This window comes from Eleginops maclovinus, chromosome 3 (assembly GCF_036324505.1).
Source record: "Eleginops maclovinus isolate JMC-PN-2008 ecotype Puerto Natales chromosome 3, JC_Emac_rtc_rv5, whole genome shotgun sequence".
In the NCBI taxonomy this organism is placed as follows: domain Eukaryota; kingdom Metazoa; phylum Chordata; class Actinopteri; order Perciformes; family Eleginopidae; genus Eleginops; species Eleginops maclovinus.
In genome coordinates, this window is record NC_086351.1 from 80,814 (window position 1) to 101,809 (window position 20,996).

Sequence of the window (20,996 nt, forward strand, 5' to 3'; positions counted from 1 at the left end):
ACTTGAGTAAAAGTAGCAGTACTCAGATCTTGTTCTTGAGTAAAAGTAGAAGTACTCAGGTCTTGTACTTGAGTAAAGTAGAAGTACTCAGCTCTTGTTCTTGAGTAAAGTAGAAGTACTCAGGTCTTGTTCTTGAGTAAAAGTAGAAGTACTCAGGTCTTGTTCTTGAGTAAAGTAGAAGTACTCAGATCTTGTTCTTGAGTAAAGTAGAAGTACTCAGCTCTTGTTCTTGAGTAAAAGTAGAAGTACTCAGATCTTGTACTTGAGTAAAGTAGAAGTACTCAGCTCTTGTTCTTGAGTAAAGTAGAAGTACTCAGGTCTTGTTCTTGAGTAAAAGTAGAAGTACTCAGGTCTTGTTCTTGAGTAAAGTAGAAGTACTCAGATCTTGTTCTTGAGTAAAGTAGAAGTACTCAGCTCTTGTTCTTGAGTAAAAGTAGAAGTACTCAGATCTTGTTCTTGAGTAAAAGTAGAAGTACTCAGATCTTGTTCTTGAGTAAAAGTAGAAGTACTCAGATCTTGTACTTGAGTAAAAGTAGAAGTACTCAGATCTTGTACTTGAGTAAAGTAGAAGTACTCAGATCTTGTTCTTCAGTAAAAGTAGAAGTACTCAGATCTTGTTCTTTAGTAAAAGTAGAAGTACTCAGATCTTGTACTTGAGTAAAAGTAGAAGTACTCAGATCTTGTTCTTTAGTAAAAGTAGAAGTACTCAGATCTTGTACTTGAGTAAAGTAGAAGTACTCAGCTCTTGTTCTTCAGTAAAAGTAGAAGTACTCAGATCTTGTTCTTTAGTAAAAGTAGAAGTACTCAGATCTTGTACTTGAGTAAAAGTAGAAGTACTCAGATCTTGTTCTTTAGTAAAAGTAGAAGTACTCAGATCTTGTTCTTGAGTAAAGTAAAAGTACTCAGGTCTTGTACTTGAGTAAAAGTAGAAGTACTCAGATCTTGTACTTGAGTAAAAGTAGAAATCCGGCCCGCAGACTCCTCCTGACCTGCGAGAGTTTCCAAAGTCTATAAGGCTCATCATACGGCTAAACTCCGCTTTACAGAAGCTCGTTGCCCATGAACTACATGTCCCACAATTCATCGTCCAGCAGTGGCTCAGTCAGTAGGGGCTTGGACTGGGAATCGTAGGGTCGCCGGTTCAAGTCCCCGAACAGACTTGAAATATGGAAAGTGGACTGCTACTTGGAGAGGTCCCAGTTCACCTCCTAGGCCCTGCTGTGGTGCCCTTGAGCAAGGCACCGGACACCTCCAATCCCCCCTCCCCATTGCTCCCCGGGCGCTGCACGATAGCTGCCCACTGCTCCTAGTACTAGGATGGGTTAAATGCAGAGGACTAATTTCACTGTGTGTGCTCTGCTGTGTGCATGCATGTGACAAATAAAGAGGGCTTCATCCTCCGATTCTATCTCGTTCTGTGACATGCGCACTGAAGCGACTTCAGTCTGTGTCGAGTGAAGCAGTGAGTGACAGAGCAACAGCGGCACAGCGACACCAAACACGGAGCAAAGTCTGCTTCAGCAACCAAGACAAGAAACACCGGAACCAGAACCGACAGACGGCTGCTCCTCACAGAACGACCCGCTCTGTTAGAGTCCGGTGTCGCTACGGCTCTTTCAGAGACACATGGATTCATGTTTACATGAACGCGCGTTACGGTGACTTCCACTTCTGTGATTTGAGAAAGATGTGAGGTCTTGAGTTGCAGCTCATGAATTACTTTCTCTATATTCAGACGATCAATACGTGTGTAAAGTTTGTGAAGGCAGGAGGAACACTCCCGCCATCACCGTCTCCTCTCTGCTCCTCCTCACCCCCCCTCCCCATCCCTGACAACGAGTGACAGGTGATACACACCAGGGTCTGGAACAGGGGGTTTCAAAGTCTTGGCTTTCAGACTATTCAAATATTGCAAAATTCAAATGATAAATCCTTAAATAGTGCTTGATCTAAAAACTAAAATAAGGCTAATTAATGTCATAAATTCATGGGATTTACTTTACAGGGAAATGTCAGTGTGCCCCCACCCACAGTATCTCTGTGTCTACCTGCACCATATGTCTGCACAACTATGTGTTGATGCCATTGACTGTAAGGGGTTGATGCTACCAAACTCATTTTAAAATAAAGTATTTGCCCTAGACTTCTGCTTTCAGATGTAGTTATTACCAAAACCAATAATTATCCGGTGCAAAGGCAAAGATGTAATATAACACATGACTTTATATTGATTTTGTCTTAAAGATAAATCCGGCCCTTTGAGAGCAAACGTACTGCTAATGTGGCCCGCGATGAAATTGAGTTTGACCCCCCTAGAGAATCAGAACAGCTCTTGTCATGGCGGCCACTTCCGGGTCGTTCCGCTCCGTTCGGAACCCTCCTGAGACTGACTGCGGTTCCCCTGGCTTCCACTCAGCTGCGTTCAGGTGCTGCAGGAAATAACAGCAGCACAGTTAAGGATGCTTTCCTGTGTTTATACTTTATATGTACTAGATTGGTCTGTATACATGAACATATTCCTGATCATCTTTATTGTTAAAGTATTCCACAGATACTTTCTACATTTCAGAATCATACGTTATTTATTCTTGGTTATGTGACAGCTACTCAAGTTTTAGAATAAATACAAAATAAATAAACAAATAAAATATAATTATTATTATTCAAAATGTCTCATTATTATGTATTTCATTCATTATTAATATTATTGTTATTATTCATAAAAACATGTATTGCCAGATGAACTCACATTTTCCCAGTTGGTTGTGTTCGACCTGCAGGAGGTGCTGCAGCCCTCTCCTCTTCCTCTCTCCTTTTCATCCTTTACCCTCCTCCTCCTCCTCTCCTCCCCCTGTCAGAGGCTTCCCCCAGTATAAAGCTGTGGTAGGAGCTGGAGGCTGTAGAGGCTCTCCAGCAGCCGGAGGAGAAGGAGGAGGAGGAGGAGGAGGATGAAGAGGAAGCTGAGTGTCGCTCAGCGTGGATCTGTGACTTCAGTCTCTCGGAGCTGAAACTCAAACTTTATCTTCTCTCTGCGAGCTGCTGCTCCATGCATCTCTGAGAAGGTAAAAGCACTTTCCTTAATCATAATTCATCCGGACTTCACCGTGTTGACGTGTGTGGACCTGCTGTGATATCCCTTAACTCATATCTGAGTATGAGATAAGGGATATCAGGACAGCTTTCCTCCTCCTCGTGAAGAGAGAGGGATATTTGATCCAAACTGATGGTTAGAGTCTCCGGTGCTCAGACAACAAAGTCTGACTTCATTTCCATGTTTTTACATTTGGTTTAACTCCTTTAAGAGGAAACAATCAGACAGGACTTTCTTATTTCATATTTACCCAGATTTCTGTGATTTGTGATTTTGTTGGAGACGTGAGGGTGGGAGAATCTGGTTTGTGTTGACAGCTCACCTATGTGACACGAGAAGGACCCTCATTCACTCATGCAGTGCGACACGGATCAGATGGTGTGACTGCTGTGGACTTATTGCTGATATTACACTATGGAACATGTCCTTAGAGCCTCTACACACACCAACAGGACGAGATCAGATTAAACCCCCCCACCGTTTCGCTGGGGCATCAGCCTCAATTTAAAGAGTCCTCTCCTGCTGATGTTCAGGTGTATATCAGTATGTAGAGTCTCTACTTTAAAGAGTCCTCTCCTGCTGATGTTCAGGTGTATATCAGTATGTAGAGTCTCTACTTTAAAGAGTCCTCTCCAGCTGATGTTCAGGTGTATATCAGTATGTAGAGTCTCTACTTTAAAGAGTCCTCTCCTGCTGATGTTCAGGTGTATATCAGTATGTAGTGTCTCTACTTTAAAGAGTCCTCTCCTGCTGATGTTCAGGTGTATATCAGTATGTAGAGTCTCTACTTTAAAGAGTCCTCTCCAGCTGATGTTCAGGTGTATATCAGTATGTAGAGTCTCTACTTTAAAGAGTCCTCTCCTGCTGATGTTCAGGTGTATATCAGTATGTAGAGTCTCTACTTTAAAGAGTCCTCTCCTGCTGATGTTCAGGTGTATATCAGTCTGTAGAGTCTCTACTTTAAAGAGTCCTCTCCTGCTGATGTTCAGGTGTATATCAGTATGTAGTGTCTCTACTTTAAAGAGTCCTCTCCTGCTGATGTTCAGGTGTATATCAGTATGTAGTGTCTCTACTTTAAAGAGTCCTCTCCTGATGATGTTCAGGTGTATATCAGTATGTAGAGTCTCTACTTTAAAGAGTCCTCTCCTGCTGATGTTCAGGTGTATATCAGTATGTAGAGTCTCTACTTTAAAGAGTCCTCTCCTGCTGATGTTCAGGTGTATATCAGTATGTAGTGCCTCTACTTTAAAGAGTCCTCTCCTGCTGATGTTCAGGTGTATATCAGTATGTAGTGTCTCTACTTTAAAGAGTCCTCTCCTGTTGATGTTCAGGTGTATATCAGTATGTAGAGCCTCTACTTTAAAGAGTCCTCTCCTGCTGATGTTCAGGTGTATATCAGTATGTAGAGTCTCTACTTTAAAGAGTCCTCTCCTGCTGATGTTCAGGTGTATATCAGTATGTAGTGTCTCTGCTTTAAAGAGTCCTCTCCTGCTGATGTTCAGGTGTATATCAGTATGTAGTGCCTCTACTTTAAAGAGTCCTCTCCTGCTGATGTTCAGGTGTATATCAGTATGTAGCGTCTCTACTTTAAAGAGTCCTCTCCTGCTGATGTTCAGGTGTATATCAGTATGTAGAGTCTCTACTTTAAAGAGTCCTCTCCTGCTGATGTTCAGGTGTATATCAGTATGTAGTGTCTCTACTTTAAAGAGTCCTCTCCTGCTGATGTTCAGGTGTATATCAGTATGTAGTGTCTCTACTTTAAAGAGTCCTCTCCTGCTGATGTTCAGGTGTATATCAGTATGTAGTGTCTCTACTTTAAAGAGTCCTCTCCTGCTGATGTTCAGGTGTATATCAGTATGTAGAGTCTCTACTTTAAAGAGTCCTCTCCTGCTGATGTTCAGGTGTATATCAGTATGTAGCGTCTCTACTTTAAAGAGTCCTCTCCTGCTGATGTTCAGGTGTATATCAGTATGTAGAGTCTCTACTTTAAAGAGTCCTCTCCTGCTGATGTTCAGGTGTATATCAGTATGTAGAGTCTCTACTTTAAAGAGTCCTCTCCTGCTGATGTTCAGGTGTATATCAGTATGTAGTGTCTCTACTTTAAAGAGTCCTCTCCTGCTGATGTTCAGCTGGTCTCCAGCTATGTGCGTCTCTCTTTAGTGTCCCCTGGTCTCCAGCTGTGTGTGTCTCTCTTTAGTGTCCCCTGATCTCCACCTGTGTGCGTCTCTCTTTAGTGTCCCCTGGTCTCCAGCTGTGTGCGTCTCTCTTTAGTGTCCCCCTGGTCTCCAGCTGTGTGCGTCTCTCTTTATTGTCCCCTGGTCTCCAGCTGTGTGCGTCTCTCTTTAGTGTCCCCTGGTCTCCAGCTGTGTGCGACTCTCTTTAGTGTCCCCTGGTCTCCAGCTGTGTGCGTCTGTCTTTAGTGTCCCCGGTCCCACCTCTGTGCAACTCTTTTCAGTGTCCCCTGGTGTGCGTCTCTCTTCAGTGTCCCCTGGTCTCCAGCTGTGTGCGTCTCTCTTTAGTGTCCCCTGGTCTCCAGCTGTGTGCGTCTCTCTTTAGTGTCCCCTGGTCTCCAGCTGTGTGTGTCTCTCTTTAGTGTCCCCTGGTCTCCAGCTGTGTGCGTCTCTCTTTAGTGTCCCCTGGTCTCCAGCTGTGTGCGTCTCTCTTTAGTGTCCCCTGGTCTCCAGCTGTGTGCATCTCTCTTTAGTGTCCCCTGGTCTCCAGCTGTGTGCGTCTCTCTTTAGTGTCACCTGGTCTCCAGCTGTGTGCGTCTCTCTTTAGTGTCCCCTGGTCTCCAGCTGTGTGCGTCTCTCTTTAGTGTCCCCTGGTCTCCAGCTGTGTGCGTCTCTCTTTAGTGTCCCCTGGTCTCCAGCTGTGTGCGTCTCTCTTTAGTGTCACCTGGTCTCCAGCTGTGTGCGTCTCTCTTTAGTGTCCCCTGGTCTCCAGCTGTGTGCGTCTCTCTTTAGTGTCCCCTGGTCTCCAGCTGTGTGCGTCTCTCTTTAGTGTCCCCTGGTCTCCAGCTGTGTGCGTCTATCTTTAGTGTCCCCTGGTCTCCAGCTGTGTGCGTCTCTCTTTAGTGTCCCCTGGTCTCCAGCTGTGTGCGTCTCTCTTTAGTGTCCCCTGGTCTCCAGCTGTGTGCGTCTCTCTTTAGTGTCCCCTGGTCTCCAGCTGTGTGCGTCTCTCTTTAGTGTCCCCTGGTCTCCAGCTGTGTGCGTCTCTCTTTAGTGTCCCCTGGTCTCCAGCTGTGTGCGTCTCTCTTTAGTGTCCCCTGGTCTCCAGCCGTGTGCGTCTCTCTTTAGTGTCCCCTGGTCTCCAGCTGTATGCGTCTCTCTTTATTGTCCCCTGGTCTCCAGCTGTGTGCGACTCTCTTTATTGTCCCCTGGTCTCCAGCTGTGTGCGTCTGTCTTTATTGTCCCCTGGTCTCCAGCTGTGTGCGTCTCTCTTTAGTGTCCCCTGGTCTCCAGCTGTGTGCGTCTGTCTTTAGTGTCCCCTGGTCTCCAGCTGTGTGCGTCTCTCTTTAGTGTCCCCTGGTCTCCAGCTGTGTGCGTCTGTCTTTATTGTCCCCTGGTCTCCAGCTGTGTGCGTCTCTCTTTAGTGTCCCCTGGTCTCCAGCTGTGTGCGTCTGTCTTTAGTGTCCCCTGGTCTCCAGCTGTGTGCGTCTCTCTTTAGTGTCCCCTGGTCTCCAGCTGTGTGCGTCTGTCTTTATTGTCCCCTGGTCTCCAGCTGTGTGCGTCTCTCTTTAGTGTCCCCTGGTCTCCAGCTGTGTGCGTCTGTCTTTATTGTCCCCTGGTCTCCAGCTGTGTGCGTCTCTCTTTAGTGTCCCCTGGTCTCCAGCTGTGTGCGTCTGTCTTTAGTGTCCCCTGGTCTCCAGCTGTGTGCGTCTCTCTTTAGTGTCCCCTGGTCTCCGTTGTGTTGGAGCTTCTTGCAGCGTTTGGTTTCTGCAGCTTTTAGTAAACTGCTCATGTTTCCTCTGCTGAATGTTCTCTAGATGCTGCATGTGTTGAAGAGCTGCTGCAGATGTTCCTGCATGAAGAGCTGCTGCAGATGTTCCTGCATGTGTTGAAGAGCTGCTGCAGATGTTTCTGCATGTGTTGAAGAGCTGCTGCAGATGTTTCTGCATGTGTTGAAGAGCTGCTGCAGATGTTTCTGCATGTGTTGAAGAGCTGCTGCAGATGTTCCTGCATGAAGAGCTGCTGCAGGTGTTTCTGAGCTCTGATTTGTGTTTCTATATCTGCATGGTTTCTGAAGCTGCAGCACGTTTCTCCCGATGGAAGAGATTCTGGTTGTTGTCGTGCGTTTGCACCGGCCCCCATAGTAAGAAGAGCAGAATAATTCTTCAGCACGTGCTCTCATTATCTGATGTGTGTTGTGTTTGTCGGCTCACAGAAGAAGCTCCAGCTTCAGAGAAGTTGAATCTGATTTCTCGCTGCAGTTAGTCGGTAACCTGATCCTCACAGGCTCTGTTAGAGATGCAGATATCAGAGGCTGTGTGTGTATCTGCTCCTCCTGCATCAGGGAGGGGTTCCAAGGAGGGGAAGTGGGATAATGTTGATAATGGAGGAGGGGGGGGGGGGGGGGGGGGGGCTGATCTTCTTCCTGTGTCTGAGTCACACTGAGTGATAAACACATCGGACCCTCTGCTTCCCTTACAGGTGTTTGGGTTCAGTATTCTGGATTGATCACGATAACCACATGGGCCTTCTCACTGATTGGCTGATGGAACAACTGCTCATACTTCCCCCGGGATGAATGAAGTATTCTGCTTATGGTAGAAACTGAGCTCGTTGAACGTCTGTAACGGACAGCAGACAGATTTATTCCACACTTCCTGTCCCGCCCCCTGAGTTAATTGCATGAATCTTTGTATTAAATTCTGTCTCTTCAGCCTCTGGTTTACCCGCTCTGCGTTGTGTTTCTCTTGTTCTGGCTCTTTCTTTAAACCACTTATACTGACAGGAAGTTGATTTATTCTCCCGCTACAGACGTCCTGCCCCCCACCCCCCTCCCCCACCATGGATGAGCTGTACTCCCCCTCCTCTCTGGGCCTCTTCAGCGACCCCTGCCTGACGAAGGTGGAGCTGCGTCTCACGGTTAAAGGTCTGTCGGATCGCGACGCTCTGTCCAAACCCGACCCCTGCTTCGTGCTCAACATGCAGTCCCACGGACAGTGGATGGAGGTGAGTCGCCACGGCAACACGCCGCCTCCCGCCTGCTGATTGGCTGTTAGTGATGGCGAGGGTCTCCTGCCGAGGCACGCTGGAAAGAGTCAGATTGAGGTCCAGCTGCTGGGATTCAGGCTCTGCTTTCACCTGTTGCATCTATTTTTAGACATTTGGTTTTCCAGTTATTCTTCTCGTCTTTCTGCATTCATCTTTTTATTTGTCTGATTGTTTGCGTCTACATTCTTTACTTTCTGTGGCGATTATTATTACTATTTTGCATCCTTTTCTTGTGTTTTATAATCTATTTGTCTTTATACTAATGTTGCCTGCATTACATGTTGTGCAGCCCCTTGTGGTCAGAATCAGAATACCTTTAATGGTCCCACAGAGGGGGAATGTTACAGCAGGATAGCTTAATATCTCTCAAAGGATATCCTGAGCTGTATTAGGAACACTGTTCTGTATGCCGCTCTCCTCCTGCTGTTCCTGTTAGTGTTTACCTCCTCTGTTTCATCACTAACCGCATAAAGTCTGACCGAATCTAAACGGTGTAGTTTGACACAGATTAAATGTTGGAGGGTTCCCTAAAACAGACCTCTCTCTGTGGACTGATTACAGTCTGCTGTAGGTTTTGTAGCCGCTGGTTTCTCTTCCTTCATTCGATCTGTCAGGCTCTGCTTTGGTCAGGTCTGTTGAGATGAATGGACTCCAGGATCCGTGTGGATTCATCCTGCGGGTCATTTCCTGTTTCCTGTCGCTGTTAATGCCTCTGCCTTCTGATTCTGCGGTAAAGAGAGTATAGCTGCTGGAAGAGCTCATTCTGTCCTGAAGCTGTAGTTTCCCAGCGTCTGTGAAGGTATCATGCTGAAAACCGTGCAGATATCGCGGTTTAAATCTGCTAATGAGGCTAATGCTAACTTTGGTTTAGGACAGGCGTGTCGGAACTCCGGCCCACGGGCCAAATGCGGCCCGCCTTCAAATTCCCACTGGCCCGCAGCCTCCTTCATAAAGTCAATAATATGCGGCCTGCCAGCACGTACAAAAAACTAACCAAAAAAATATATGTCCAACAAAAGCTATTTTATATTTCACCAGAAGATGACAGCAGACCTGTGGCCGCAACCTAACCGCGCGAACCTTGACTTTTTCCAGCCCATTTCTAAAATGGCGACTGCAACTAAAAAAAGAAAGGTTGACACCGAGGGCCGCCGCTTCAAGGAGAAGTGGAAATTGGAATATTTTTTCACTGAAATAAGCAACAACTGTGTCTGCCTAATTTGCCAAGAGGCTGTGGCTGTTTTCAAGGAATTCAATATTAAGAGGCACTAGCAGACAAAGCATGCTAACTATGACAAGCTAACTGGAACGAACGCAGCGACAAATTGAAGCAACTGGAAGCTGTTTTGACGGCCCAGCAGCGCCTCCACAAGAGCCCGTGAGTCGAATGAAAATGCCACAAAGGCAAGCTACGAGGTGGCAACGCTGATTGCAAAGCACTGCAAACCTTTTCCCGAGGGTGAATTTATAAAAGACTGTGTGATGAAAATGGTGGAGAACATTTGTCCTAAAAAGAAGCAAGAGTTTGCTAATGTTTGCCTGGCTCGCACCACTGTTGTAAGGAGAATTGAAGACATTTCATCTGATATTAAGGGACAGTTTGAGGCAGAGGGAGCCACGCATCTGGAACCGCTCAGTTACTGATTTTCTAAGAGGAGTGGACAACGAAATGAACGTGAGCTGAGCTACTTGACCTCCAGAGCCTTAAGGGCCAAACAAGAGGAACAGATTTATTTGTTTCTGTTTGTTCCGCCGTTGATGACATGAAACTACCGAGGAATAAAGTCACTGGGATTATTACGGATGGTGCATCTGCCATGGCTGGCACGAGAGGTGGATTATCAACCTCTGATCCTGTTTGGCTGGCTGATTTGGGATTTTTAGTGGGCATAACGGCATCTGAACGTGCTTAACACGAGCCTTCAGGGGGAAAATGCAATGGTGAGCGAACTGTATTCACACATCAAAGCCTTTGGGACCAAGCTGCAACTTTTCCAAAGGCACCTGTCACAAACTCGGCCCAATACGGCACACTTCCCGCGCTGCAGGAAATAATGACCAGTTTTCCACAGAACAATATCAGTGCGCAAATGAGGAGGTATGCAGCAGTAACCTCACCCCAGGCTGAAGAGTTTCAACAGCGCTTTCGGGATTTTGCAGCTATTGAAAAAGAGATCACGCTTTTTTCCTCTCCGTTTTCCGTGAATCCCGATGACGCTCCAGACCACCTGCAGCTGGAGCTCATTGATCTCCAGGTGACGCTGAGTGTCGGAGTCGACACCAACAGCTCCCTCTTGTCAATTTCTACCGCCAGCTGGATAAAGGCCCGTTTCAAGAGATTCGAACAGTTGCGAAAAAATGCTGAGCTTGTTTGGCTCGACCGACTTGTGCGAGAAGACATTTTCGGTTATGAATTTTAACAAGAACCGCGTCAGGACAAGACTAAGCGATTCTCACCTGCGTGACATACTGCGCATCAAAAGCACTGTCTTTGAGCCAGACCTGGCCTATTTAATGCAGTCAGGGTCCCAGTATCAGTATCACCCTCCACATTAGTGCAGACAAGTTGTTTGTTTAATTGTCTGAGGTGAATCAATTCCAACTCACTCAGTGAATAGGTTCTTTTTTGTGATGATCAAAACCCCAATTTGGAAGATGCACTGGGTCTATAGCCCTCAATGTTTTGTACTTCTGAACTATAGTGTTGAATTTAGGAGTGATAATTACAGTGAGTAATATGCAATGTTTCAAATGATGTTTAAGCTTCCTGAAAGTTTTTTCCCCAGACAGACTTGCAATAAAAAATGTATTAAACGTTTCATCTGCATTTAACTTTAATGGTTCAAAGGATGTCAGGCTGAACGGTCGGCCCCCACACATATTCACCTCATCAAATCTGACCCTCTTTGCAAAAAGTTTGGACACCACTGGTTTAGGAGAACTAGAACAAACAGATAAAGACAGTGAATAAACTCCTGGATGTGGATTCTGCTTCCTCCAGTCTTACAGAGGACATGTGATGTAGATAAATAGTTTAAAATCAATAAATAAGCCGGGGGTTTGTGCACTGATGGACATGCAAAGTGAATGTGAAGGTAGAGAAGAACAGGACTGCATCAACTACAGACAAAAATGAACCATATTTCTTCATGTGTTTTCATGAGGAGGGAAATACATTAGTGCCTGAGCTGAGGGATACACGACGATTACCCCAACCCGGAAAGGAGACGCCGCAAGCGGTGTGAGAGGACACAGAAGAGGGGGAAGCATGGAGGTATCCGGGCAAGGCTAACGGCTAGCCCACACAAGCCGGCAATTCCAACACTACTCAATGAGTAGTACTCATGGCAAATGTCCGTTCACTGGACAACAAGATGGACAACATACGGTTACTCAGAACAACCCGGCGTGCGGTGAGGGACTGCTGTGCTTAGTGTTCACGGAAACATGGCTCCACAACAACATCCCGACTCCGCTATTCAACTAGACAGGCTAAGATGCTACCGAGCAGACAGAGACATAGTTAGCGGGGGGAAGACCCACGGCCGCGGTGTGTGTGTTTACATCAGTGATGCTTGGTGTCGAGATGCTGCTGTTGTTAACCAGCACTGTTCCCTGCTGGTGGAGTTTATGGTTCTAAGGTGCCGTCCTTTTTACCTGCCGAGGGAGGTTTCCGCCATTCTACTGTGGCGGTTTATATCCCTCCGAGCCCCAACAACAAGGACAGAGAGGAGGCACTCAGTGAACTTTACAAAGCCATCAGTGAGCAACAGACAGCACACCCAGACGGCCTTCTCATCGCAGCTGGAGACTTCAACCACGCTAACTTAAAAACTGTTCTGCCTAAAATATACCAGCATGTTGATTTTCCAACCAGGTCTACACGACCATCAAGGGAGCATACAAGGCGTCCCCCCTCCCCCACATCGGCCTCTCTGACCACCTCACTGTCCTGCTGAAACCGGCCTACAGAGCAAGGGTAAAGGTTGCCAAACCGGTTTCAAAACAGGTATGGGTGTGGACAGAGGACAGTACTGCTGCACTTCAAGACTGCTTTGATACGACAGACTGGGACATGTTCAAGCAGGCAGCTACTTACAACCATCACATTAACACACAAGAATACACAGAGACAGTCACAGGCTACATCACCAAGTGCATTGATGATGTAACCACCACCAGAGCCATCACCATCCGAGCCAACCAGAAGCCATGGCTGACAGGAGGTCCGCACGCTGCTCAAGGCCCGCGACACCGCCTTCAGAGCTGGAGACCCAGCTGGGCTGAGAGCAGCCAGGGCCGACCTGTGCCGTGGCATCAGGAAAGCTAAACGTCTGTACACCAGGAAAATCACAGGACATTTCAAAGACTCAGACCTCAACGGCTTCTTTGCACGCTTCGAAGCACAGAACGACACCACTGCGCAGCGTGGTGGGTCTCATCAGCCACAACGACGACACTAACTACAGGAAGGAAGTGAACCAGCTGGCCCGTTGGTGCCAAAATAACAACCTCTTCCTCGATGTGGGGAAAACAAAGGAGATAGATGTTGACTTCAGGAGAACCCCCTCCCAACCCCCCCTCCCTCTGAACATCAATGGTGCTGCTGTGGAGCAGGTGAGCAGCACCAAATTCCTGGGTGTGACCATCACAGACGACCTCACCTGGAACAACAACACCACTGCACTGGCGAAGAAGGCCCAGCAACGCCTCTACTTCAACAGGAAGCTCAAGCGAGCAGGAGCCCCCCCCCCCCCGGCATGCTCTCATTCTACCGAGGCGCCACTGAGAGCATCCTCAGCAGCTGCATCACGCTGTGGTTTGGAAGCTGCACCGCCTCCAACCGCAGGAACCTGCAGCGCATCGTGAACTCTGCCCAGAGGATCATCGGGGTCTCACTCCCTACACTACAGGACATCTACAGCACCCGCCTCACCCGCAAAGCACTCTGCATTGCGGGGGACCCCACCCACCCCTCCAACAGCCTCTTCAGCCTCCCGCCTTCAGAGGGAAGGTTCCGCAGCCTCCGCTCGAGCTCCACCAGGCTGAGGAACAGCTTCTTCCACCAGGCGGTCAGGATGCTGAACTCTCTCCCTCCCTCTCTCCTCTCGCTCTCTCCCTCCCTCCCTCCCTCTTTCTCTATCCTCTGTCCCTCCCTCAATCCTCTGTCTCTCTCTCCTCCCTCCCTCCCTCTCTCCTCTCGCTCCCCCTCTCTCCGTCCCTCCCTCTCTCTCCCCCTCTCATCTCCCTCTACCCCCGCTCCCATCTCTCCCCTGACCTCTCCGTCCTCCGTCCCACCCACCTTTCCCCACAGCCTCAATGGAAATGTACCAGGACATGAATCCCCCTCCCTCACTCACCCGTCCCTCATCCAGCACCAGTCACCTTCTACTCTCCACTGCTACTGAAAGTATTTTCTGCACTAAAGACCCACCTGCACCACGTCACACTGCGTTGATGGTGTCCAACATCTGTATATATTACTTAGTTTTTGTATACCCCTTTTTACCCCCCCCTTTTTTTCTAGGCTCTTATCTTCTTATGTTATATGTTCTTTTATATTCGCACTGTGGGACTGCCAGAAGCGGTGTTTCAGTTCTGTATGTTTAACACATGTGGAAACTTTGACAATAAAGTGGACTCTGACTTTGTAGGAGGCTGAGAGGAGCTCGATGGAGTCAGAGACAACACAGGTTTAAAGTGAAGCTGCTGGAGCAGAAACACACTTTCATAACGTCTCCAAACACTGAGTGCTGTTTGCTGTTATAAACCCTCAGGGATCAGACGCCAAACACCTACAACACACAGCATGGAGATCACCTCAAACCCACCGTGGAATAAGAGGAGTATAGTTCACATTCACCACAGTAAACCACAAAGACAACCGGCCCCCGCTGCCCAGAAACGCCTTCCCTCCAGGAGCAGTGTCCTCACCGCTGAAGTACTGGAGCCCCTCCCCCAGCTGATGCCAGGACTGCTGAATGGCAGAACCAGAGGAACCGCCTGAGCAGCCGAGCATCAGGACGGAGAGAGGCATCGCCCCAGTGTCTCGCTGCTGGCTACGACCCACCCTGGGCGTCCGTGAAGACGTGGAAAACAACTGAATGCATCATGAGATGCAGCCAAGCCCCACAATGCACCTGGACCAACCAAATGCCGCCGCGCTCGCCTGTGCCCCCCACTGGAGAGATATAGAAGATGGCTGCACACGAGGAAGACTTCAATAAAATGAAAGAAAGACCTTTCTGAATCCACTCTGTTTTGATCCATGCAGTGCAGTTACATACAATACACACACATATAAGCACACGTGCATTTTGGGAGGACCCAGAGCAGAGAGCCAACGCCAGGAAGCAGTTGGGGGTTGCTCAAGGGCACCCCGGCAGTGGCCTAGGAGGTGAACAGGCTCCTCTCCAGTACCAGTCCACACTCCGTATTTCTTGGTCTGATCGGGTCATGAACCGGCGTCCCTTCGGTCCAAAGTCCAGGCCCCTACAGATCGTGTGTGTGAGAAATGTATTAAGCATGTTGAGTCTGAGGAAGGCCTTTAAATGAGTTGCTAAAACACACGTTTGTTGTCCATGTCTTTATATTGTTTTCCTTCGTGTCAAATAGATAAGTAAAACTGAGTCAATCAAATAGAAGAATACATATTTGGAGAAGTAATATTTATACCTCCCGTAGTTTTAGTGTTTCATGTTGAATTAGCTTCTGAGGGGGGGCTGTTCCGTGGACCCGGGTGCAGAGATAATACACTGAAGTCTGTAAGTTGTGTTGCCCCTTAAAGCAGCTAGGGTTAATTAATAAGAGTGTGTTTGTGTGAGAGCTAATTCGTTATCGTTAAGGAGCAGCTGCACTAACGTCTGCACTGTGCGTTAAAGCGGAGAGCAGACGTGTTATATCTCAGGTCTTTGGAGCAGAAAGTGTAGCGCTGTTTTTCTCATAATGAGATCCTCTGTTAATCCATCAGGGCGTAAAACAAACAGACTTTATTAAGGAGTTCCTAGTCTCCTGTCCTGAGGTGTGTTCTGTAGGTATTAGTGCATGTAAATGGTCTGCAGCAGCTAAAATCCCTGTGTTCCTCCAGAGGGATTTTCTTAGCAACCTCTATTCACACATTTCAGAACCAGAACCATTATAACTGTTTTCACACAAGGAATTAGCTCTGGTGCATACACACATTAGGCATGTGTGATTAACGAGTCGGCATCGCGCCCATGCACACGGATATTCTTTGTGTGTGGTTGTGTGTGGTTGTGTGTGTGTGTGTGTGTGTGTGTGTGTAGTGCCTGATCAGTTGTCAGCTCTCAGACAGTTGAATGGCAATGTATGCAGCGTGACATTTCCTCCATCAGTCAAATAGTGACAACATGACCCCCCCTTCACACACACACACACACACACACACACACACACACACACACACACACACACACACACACACACACACACACACACACACACAAGAAGCAAGAAAACTCAACTTTTTCTTTGAGTATTGTGGAAGTTTTCTTCTGTGTGTGTGTGTGTGTGTGTGTGTGTGTGTGTGTGTGTGTGTGTGTGTGTGTGTGTGTGTGTGTGGTCAGACCTGGTTTCTGTTGCCCCACTTTAGTATTTTTAGCATTTGCTCCCTTGCAGAAATGCAGATGAAGCTCCTCCTCCTCCTCTTCTTCCTCCTCCTCCTCCTCCTCCTCCTCCTCCTCCTCCTCCTCCTCCATGTGTTGACATATTAAAGTCAAAGGTTTGTACAGAGGATATCTCTTTGTATCGCTCCATAAATCTGAAAATACTGCCATTAAGAGGCTGTTTCTGAGGTTTGTTTGTGAGGAAGTGTGTATATGTGAACGGTGTGTGTGTAAGAGCTTCAGAATATAGAGAGGAATGACGGTGAAGAGTTTGGTGTGTGACAGAGATTTCTGCTGAGAGTGGGGGGAGTGTGTGTGTGTGTGTGTATGTGTGTGTGTTCAGACGACAAGTGTTTTTACGATGTGTTAAACGAGCAGTTTCCTCCTGAGAAATGGAGAGTTTCTCTTGTCGTGTCCTCGTTCCCTTCAGACTTGTTAACAAGAGAAGGTGTCTGAAAGCTGCAGTGAAACACACACACACACACACACACACACAGCTGATGCTCAGGAGGGAACACACAGGTTCTTTACTGAAACTAAAGTTACTCATAAAGGTTTTAAGATTAATATGTAAATTAAAATCAAAAGATCTCTTAAAGCATCTATACATTAGGATGTGTGTGTGTGTGTGTGTGTGTGTGTGTGTGTGTGTGTGTGTGTGTGTGTGTGTGTGTGTGTGTTTGAGCACATGTAAATGGTCTGCAGAGGTTTAAATCCCTGTGTATAAAGTGTAGTCCAACCTCGGAGATGCACTCAGGAGAAGTTCTTGATTAAATGTATTTAGTCGCTTCTCACGTCTGAAAATCAGGAGCTGTGGAGAAGCTGCAGGAGGGGATTTCTGTTTCCAGACGTCCTCTCCTGCTTCCCGTCTGAGAGACGTCTTCACACAAAGTATAAACATATAAAAGCTGCAGGACGTCTCCGTGTTGGACTTCCTCTGAGACACTTTAAGGATCTAATTAGAGACGTTTTAATGAAACGTTCCCGAGGAGCTCCAGCCTGAACGCCATCTGTCCATTGCTGTTGGACGGCGGCGCCTCAAAAGTTATTTTAGTCTATTCAGATCTCTGTCGGAGTGAGTGCTGGACCCCGTGAAGCCGCTTATCAGCAAACAGAGCTCCAGAATGTGTCTCCATCGTCAGCCCGGTTGGATGGTTTCTGACTCGGTTTGCAGCTAACAGCCAGACAACACACACTTCACCCTTGCTGCTGGGTCTTTTCCTCATTTAGTTTAACCATTCTGCTGTCTATATCAACTGTGCCACTGCTGTCCCATAGTAAACAGTATAAATAATCACCCAGATCTGTGATACACCTTTAAAGGCAACTTTATTCTGACTTATTAAGGGTTACTCTTCTTTTTTAATGTATACTCAACATCTACACAACATTAATCCTCATTTCTGAGTTAAAGAAGGCTAATTGATTAATTGAAAATGGACCCCAGAATAAAATGGAATGCTAGCTGGCTGATGGCTGTCTAAATTGTGCTCTGATAAAGAGTCAATTCATCAAATTCAGTGGGAGCAGAAATCAGCTCGTTTACCTGAACATTGATACCAATGAAATGACCCTTTAACGTTATGTTTCCTGTGCTTGGTTTGATATTTAACCCCTCCAGGTTTCGTTTGTTTGGTTCCGCCAGAGTTCAAGTCCACTAACAGAAAGACCCAAAAGTACTGCATCAAAACTAAATCAAATATGAAACAGAAATCAAATCAGTCATGTATATATATCTATATATGGGATTCATTGCCGGTCCATATCAGTGACGTGCGGTGAAGTTCATGGCTGGTGAGGCACTGACGTCATCACAATCAGATTTGAACTGGACTCACTAGCACCCCCTGCCATGAGGCAGGAGAACTGCGTGCCTCACCTAGTCTCTCTTCGCAGCGGTTTTGCTCAGCACAAGAGACACGTTACAGACATACAGTTGACAAAAAACACTGTATATTATATACACCAGCTAAAGCATGGAAATGAGTTAATATAGCCAGAGTGTTTGAACATTTTAATAGCGACATACAGACAGACAGCAGTTACAGTCTCCCTGTATAGCATGTCAGCAGGGTGGTGCCTCACCGAGCAGCCGTTCAGTGTTTCAACGTGAATATGAAAATTCAGCGATTTTGGATCAAAATAATGTAAAACTGGTGAAATTAAAAGGAAAATAACTTTATAATACAAACAACTGGATAAATATGATCATTAAATTTATTTCTTCATTTTACTTTTCATGATGAGGGGAGGCAGGTGAGGCCGTGCCTCACCTGCCTCCCCTCACTGCACGTCACTGGTCCATATTATCCAGGAAAGTCTGTTTCGAAATGTATCTCAAACAGCCTCTCGGTGTTAGCCTGTGTGTGTGCGGAGCCTCAGGAAGAATAGCCAATGCTAGTGCTAATGGGCATCCTAATAAAGAACAAAGACCCAATGGGTAAATACTTCCTCTTGTTTTGTGCTGTGCTTCCTGCAGGTGGACCGCACGGAGGTGATCCGCAGCTGTGTGAACCCGACCTACTCCAAGGTCTTCACCCTGGACTATTATTTTGAAGAGGTGCAGCGTCTGCGCCTCGAGCTGTACGACGTCAACAGCGGCCACAACGGGCTGAAGGAGGCCGTGTTCCTGGGCTCAGTGGAGTGCACGTTGGGACAGGTCAGTCAGCTGCACGTCATTCGCGGTCACATGACTTCACGTCACCACCGCTAAGCTAAAGGAGGCTAATGTTGGGCATGATGTCGTTTAGTCGTTGTTAGCTACCTCCGTTCTTAAATCCACCAGTGGAATATTTACGGACGTATTTTGCGTGGTAGAACTAAACTCTCTTCAGCTCGTGTTAACCACAGACCTTATTTCAGGTTAACAACTAAAAACACATTCAGAGAACCATTGACCTCCAGAGCAGGGGACACATCGATAAACCGCTTTTCCTGTCAGGGTTAAGGACTCCTTCCTGCAACTCTGTAGTAAAAAAACGAATCGGCAGTTAGCATTAGCAGTTAGCTATAGTCGGCAGCAGAGCTCACAGCTAGCTTTACGGAGGTTGCGTTTAGCTCTATTCAGTTATAATGACGATTGTGTGAATGTACATGATGGAGTTATCGTGATGTGTGTAAATGCAGTCCATGGCTAAAACAAGTGTGTGCATCACTTGTAAATGTCCTCTGGAAACAGTTTCTGCAAGCTTTTTGTCGTTTCTAAATGCAGCGCGTGAGAAGAATTGGTCTCCTCATATACTTTCATGTGTTTCCTAATGTGCAGTCCTATGATTAGGACTCTGACTTGAACGACTTCCTGTTCGAGGTTTTACACTCTCCAGTAGTTAAGTTCAAATCCTCAGTGTGTGACGATAGAATCCCTAAACTAAACAAATATGTGAGAAACGAATCGACTGTCGACTGAGATGTGTCAGTGATAATCAGACTCAGGGTTGTTGCTTTTGTTCTTAAAACATTCCAATCTTCTGCTAATTATGCAAAGCTTCTGAGGGCAGACTATATATTTTCACTCTGTGTCTTCCTCACTTTCTCGAAAGCTAATTATTGGAAGCATCAACGTTTATTTTGTCCGCCAGCAGCTGAGAACATTTAGCGTCAGAGGCTCCATTAGAGATAAAAACCTGGACTATTCTCCTGACGACAGCCACACGGAGAGACGCCTCAGTACATTGGACTGTTTCATTATTCCTCTGCCTGCAGCACAAAGACACCTTCCTTAAATTAGTTGTCTTTTTAATAGAGTTAGGTTATAAAACTGTCTCTCTTCCTATCATAGATGTGGCTCATTTTGTTTCCTGTGTACGAGATCTTATTGCTCTTCTTGGCCAGAGCGCCATGCTGGTCTCCGTTGTGTTGGAGCTTCTTGCAGCGTTTGGTTTCTGCAGCTTTTAGTAAACTGCTCATGTTTCCTCTGCTGAATGTTCTCTAGATGCTGCATGTGTTGAAGAGTTCTGATTTGAGTGTCTATATCTGCATCCTCTCTGAAGCTGCAGTTCCTCCTGGTGGAAGTCTATTGTACCTGTGGGCCTCCGTAGCTCTCCCTTAAAAACAGATCTTTAATCTTAGTGGGACTCTTTTTGTTAAAGAAAGGTGAAATAAATAACAAACACACTTGCATAATTGACTCCTAAATGAAAACCACCCTCGTAATGAAGGAAAGGACTGATTAATCAGCCTGTTTATTATTCATATTTTATTTCTGCATCAGGTCAAGGACACTTTGTTGTTTTAGAGAACATCAGCAAAACAATGACCTCAGAGACCAGTCTGGTTTTCATTTACATATTTGTTATCATTTAGACTCTAATCAACAACTTGTTAGATGGTTTGTAAACATGATCTGACTTCCTGTCTGTGGCTCTCAGCTGCCGGTGAATCCACATGTGTTGTTCTAGTGAGAATTTGTGGCAAAAATACCTTCTAGTTGTCGAAATGAACCACAGTGTGTTAAGGGTGGTTAATTAGAGTTAAATAAATACTAAACATAGAACTGCTTCACTTTTAAAGGATAGACACTTCGAAGAGAAGTCCAAATGATAGCAACATTGGGCTGGAGGCTCCGTAAGGAGTAATACACACTTCACTCCGTGAGGAAATACTGGTTTGATTTGATGGTTCCATAAAGAGAGTTTATCAGCGTGATGCACAGAAAGAGGAAACCATCTGCTGTGGCTCTCATTATAAACTTTGTAGTGACGCTGTGGATTGGTGTCAGCTTCCTGTGTTGGAAGAGCTGTACCATGCAGAGCGGAGGAAGAGGAAGAGCTCGGGGAAAGCCTCCTCCTCCTCCTCGTCTGTTTCTCTGCCCGCAGCAGCTCCTCCAACAGATGGACAGCTGGCTGACGAAGGCAGAAAAAGCCTGACTAACAGGTTTCATAGGGGAGTACATCGCTCAAAGGCCAATGGGAGAAACTGTGTGCTTAAACAAGGCTAATGTTGGGCTATAGAGGAACTACAGCACGGTCACATGACTTCACGTCTCCACCGCTAAGCTAAAGGAGGCTAATGTTGGGCTATAAAGGAACTACAGCACGGTCACATGACTTCACGTCACCACCGCTA

General features: G+C 46.5%; 1 protein-coding gene across 2 annotated transcripts in view; it reads left to right on the plus strand.

Annotated features, from left to right (window-relative positions):
* The first annotated feature begins 1,493 nt into the window (after nt 1-1,493).
* Nucleotides 1,494-20,996, plus strand: part of cpne4a (copine IVa) — a 48,169-nt gene continuing 28,666 nt past the window's right edge. The window contains exons 1-3 of one of the 2 annotated variants that reach the window (XM_063880082.1): nt 1,494-3,062; nt 8,071-8,265; nt 18,412-18,591. In XM_063880082.1, the coding sequence (XP_063736152.1) occupies nt 8,101-8,265; nt 18,412-18,591 (345 nt within the window). In that variant the 5' untranslated portion in view covers nt 1,494-3,062; nt 8,071-8,100. Of the gene's footprint in view, nt 3,063-7,896; nt 8,266-18,411; nt 18,592-20,996 lie in introns of those variants that run through there. The other variant, XM_063880083.1, reaches the window with a different exon arrangement.